The following is a 4,632-nucleotide window of genomic DNA, read 5'->3' as shown; positions in this document are numbered from 1 at the left end:
ATATATGAAAACATTGTATCACGCTTATATAGCGTGGCTCATATTACTATAAGGTTAAACGTAACATTTTGATGATAAACATACGTATGAATTTTAGAAGCTGACATGATATCTGGAGTAAAAGTTCAGAAACAGTGGTTGGGTATTTCAAATATTCATTTGTTTGACATTTGAACCGTATGTGAAAAATATTCTTGAAACTGTTCTGCAACTATTTGTACGATTAATTTAAGTGTTAAGTCCGCTATCCATGCGCTATACTGAAAGGATACATGAAAATATTCAATTCAAAGCAAATGGGAGAGGGCGAACATATTATGTTATTATATTTCGTTTGGAAATGGATTTCAAATTGCTTCTGTAAATTGATGTAAATACAACAACAGCGCATACGAATATTCACTGTCTTGCCAACTATATACATGTATAAACGTTCACTTACAGTGATTTCTCAACAGGACGAATGTTACAAATAAGCTGAAAGATCATCGTTACAGTATCTATCCCTGGGACTTTTAACTCGAAATGTACAAAAGGTATGTAAATGAAAAACCCTACTGCAACAATAGCTATGCCATACAGGAATTCTACTTGTGGACTTGAAACAAAAGGTGTTACTATAAGGAAAATACAAAACAAGGTGGATAGAATTGGTACGATAATAGGTGATCTGAATTTATCGCCATCTTTGGGTTCATTGCGTTGCTCATATCGTATGTTTAATAAGGAAATCGATGTTAGCATCATCATTATGAATATCAGAAAATTAAGAAAATTTATGAGAGTCCCGATATTGCCCGGAATAAGCAAAACTAAAGCTATACCATGTATTATCATAACGGATATAACTGGAACTGACGAGTTGACGTTTAAAAATGACATCACTTCCGGAAAATGCCCAGCGCGTGCTGCAGAAAAGAGAATGCGACTGGAACCGAAACTATTACTATTGCTAGCGCCATATACTGACACTATAACACATAATGGTACCAAGAATGCGACAGGTTTAAATCCATCTAACGCCCAATCATAGGCTACGGCGCTTGATGTAAGAAAACTTGCTTTAGGAAGAAGTGTAAAAAACGAAATGTTTGTCATGACGTAGATAAAAGTGACGGATATAACAGATATTAGAACGGCTTTGTATATGTTCCGCTGGGGGTTATGAATTTCTTCTGCTATCTCTCCGATTCGAGAAAATCCCCCATATGCAAACATACAATTGTATATTGCAAGTGTATATGACGTTACATCGGTTGCTGACCCTTGAAAACTGTTATCAAAATTATGAACTTTTCCTTGACATAGAAACACAATTCCGCCTAGAGAAATTAGTAGAAGCGCAGTTACTTTAACGACCGTGCATACTATTTGCGTATAAGCCCCAAGTTTTGCGCTCCAAGTATTGGTAACACCTAGTGTTAAAACCATTGTTGCAGCAACTAACTTTGTCATAGCTATTGATGGTGTGCATGACTGAAAAAGAAATGCAAGTAAATAGTTTGCAAATACAAGAGAAAGAACAGCCAAAGAAGCGGTATTGCTGAATAAAGGTACTGTCCACACCACAAGAAATGCTGGTACCCTTCCAAGACTTTTGTTTATATAGCTGAAGTCTCCCCCCGAGTGTGGCAATAAGCTGCCGAGTTCGCCGTACACCAACGCAAATAGTAAGGATAACAGTCCGCAAAATGTCCACATGATGAGGCTCATTCCTGAACAAAATAGAAACGGATTCAAATGATATGTTTAATTTGTTGAGTGAGATTTTTTAATGGGTATTTAAAGATATACAATGCTCATCCTTGAGTAAAATATTTTAATTACGGAAATTAAATGATATCTGCGAAATTCTTACTTAACATGTCTAATTTGAATAAAAGAATGAATAAACTATGTATGGGAAGCTGCATACCCTATTACATGTCAAATAAAGTTGGTCTTTTTCTTTGAAAAAAATCGCCAGGTTTTTTTTTTAATAACACTATATATTCATATTGTAACCATCTATAGTAATTAGAGTATCTACTATGTGTGAAGCCAAAACATGTTTATTTTGTATTTACAAAGAGATTGTGTAGCAATTACCAATAAATTCTAATGTCAAATTTAAGCATAGTATATCTTCAAGAAAGATTTACTTGTAGAATGTTATAGTGTACTGATAACATACTGCTTTGAAAATCCTTCCGCCATATAATCACATGATACGCCTAAACAGTGTACATACTACTTTTCTTAATTGATTTTCAGTAAATATCAAAGAGATATTCATATTTTAAAATTTTATTTCCATTCACCTTTTTGCATAGTCTCAAATTGCATTTAATTAAAAGAAATAATTGTGTGCACCTCGTGAATCAGCAAACAGGTTGTAGTACTCTTTGATCCACAAGAGCGAATGAATGTCGTAACCGCTTATTATTCAACTAATTCTATACTTAATTCATTAAAAGAAAATAAGGCAACCTTACCTATAGAGCCTGAGTTATGAAGAGTACCAGCTGGTGATATAAATATTCCTGATCCAATCATAGATCCCATTCCAAACGTCACTGCACCAAATAAACTTATATGAACTTTTGGTTTGGCAACATCTATAATAACTGACTCATTATCACTTTGATTCATAGGCTGCGATTTGCTCTTCACTTTATCCATCTTTATAATTCTAGAACTTTTGTTTAAATTAAGTGTAATTCAAAGCAGCAAAGTTTATTTAATCACAGTACATGTATTGATGTGTTTAACTTACTAGTCTATTCGCGGCATACCAAAAATGGTAGGCGAAGATGTGTTATACTATCTATGAAATGATAATTATATATGTTATATATGTTAAGTGAACAAATTATAATATATAAACCATCAGGTGATATTTTATTATTTTATTTTAAATGAGAACAACATCTTTATCTATTTAGCTACCAAACAATTTCACCCGAAATGTTTTCCAGTGCATTAAAAAATATATTAAAATTACTTTAATTACATGCTTTTCTGCGATTTTACGATATCTGACTTTTATCAAACAGCAAGTTGAAACCTGTCATCCCAGTGTATGTTATATTTTTCTCACTGTATTAATGGCGTTCTCCAATTTATGTGCTCAAAACACTTTGCTTAAAATACCGTAATAGTTTATTTAAAATAAATCTTGTAAAATCATCAACTTTTTATCTTAATTTCTTTCATTTAAACATAGAACAAATGATGAACCTTTGTTTACCACATCCAATATTTACCTATTTTTGTTAAAATGAACGTTGAGTATCGTTTTGATATTACATGTTTTCTTTAATCATGACAAAAGCGTTGCTTCACGGATCTTAATAATTTATATTTTAACAAGCGATTTAGATTTCGATTAATGATATGAGCTGTAGTCTTTCGCTTGATATTCAGACGCAAAAATGTAGTGGTTTATTAATAACTTGTGTCAACTTTGGTCTAATAATTATTTTCCAACATAATTTCTAGAAGCTTGCTCTACTTTTTCCCGACAAAAAACAACAACATCATTTCTGAGTTTTAAATCTTAGTTGTCTCCGAATCACGACGGGAATTGAAATTATTACATACCTAGCAAACATGGTTTTATTTATTTATTCACATACCTGCTCTTGTCTGAAATCAAATAATTAAAATCATTTTGTCTACCTTCACTGACAAAGCGTATAAGCCAACACATAACCTGAATGTTGTTGGTATTGAAAAAAATTGAAATCTTAAAGACGCTCAAATCGGCAGAATTTAAAATGATTAAGCCCAAATGCCATTATTTCTATGTTTTTAACCTAAAATGTACTCTTTTAAGTATAAAATAAAGTTCAACATTTACTGAATACATTCTTGACAGTACGCAACAACAAAGGACATTTCAGCCTGTCATTCTAATACGTTTTCTTTACATGGTTATGCGCATGCGTCAAAATGGTAACACTTTTTTGAAAACGGTTAAAAAAAAATGTGAAAAAAGGATTTAAAGTAGTTTTTCTAGTGATTTTGGATTTGATTTATAGCTGAAAATGGATATGAATAAGTAAAGTTTATATAGTATGGGAAATAAAAAACGGAAGAATAGAAATAGCAGTGGAAATGACGTTGAAGAAATCAACAATAGAAAGGTATCTAAACAAAGAGGCCCGTCTGGTGATTTAGACATAAATATTTCTGTGAGCGACATACTTAACCAGACTAATTCTGTTTTATATGATGATGATGATAATAGTGTATTTGACATAAATTCAAAAGCAAAAGTTTCCGAGAAAATGGCGTCCAATGAAAAAGAACCAACAAACAAGGATATTATGAAATGTTTAAATGGAATATGTGACAGATTATGTGCAGTGGAGAAAAAACTTAGTGCTTTTGACCAGATTGAGAAACAAATTTCTAGTTTTGAAAAAGAGCTTAAATCAATATGGGTGGCTATTGATGACAGGGCAAAGAAGGTCGAAGAGCGAGTGGCCAAAATGGAGGATAAGATTGACAGCACAGACATAAGTTCAGCCATATTAGCGGGTAAAGTAGATGAACTTGAAAAGGCTCGGGACAGTATGAGAGAGGATGTGTCTTATCTCAAATCTCAGTCAATGAGGAACACCTCATTTTCACTAATGTACCCGGGAA

The 4,632-nt window shown here is 32.6% G+C and overlaps 1 protein-coding gene across 1 annotated transcript; it reads right to left on the bottom strand.

Annotated features, from left to right (window-relative positions):
- Positions 1 to 213: 213 nt before the first annotated feature.
- Positions 214 to 2,670, bottom strand: LOC132730714 (b(0,+)-type amino acid transporter 1-like). Its single transcript, XM_060716691.1, has 2 exons — positions 2,475 to 2,670; positions 214 to 1,715 (listed from the first exon to the last, which is right to left on the bottom strand). The coding sequence occupies exons 1-2, from the start codon at positions 2,659 to 2,661 to the stop codon at positions 439 to 441; spliced, it is 1,464 nt and encodes a 487-aa protein (XP_060572674.1). The 5' UTR covers positions 2,662 to 2,670; the 3' UTR covers positions 214 to 438.
- Between the last annotated feature and the right edge of the window lie 1,962 nt (positions 2,671 to 4,632).

Source organism: Ruditapes philippinarum, unplaced genomic scaffold (assembly GCF_026571515.1).
Source record: "Ruditapes philippinarum isolate M1 unplaced genomic scaffold, ASM2657151v2 ctg22799_1_1_1_1, whole genome shotgun sequence".
Lineage (NCBI taxonomy): Eukaryota > Metazoa > Mollusca > Bivalvia > Venerida > Veneridae > Ruditapes > Ruditapes philippinarum.
The sequence above is the reverse complement of the archived record's forward strand: the minus strand, read 5'-3'. Positions and strand labels throughout refer to the sequence as shown.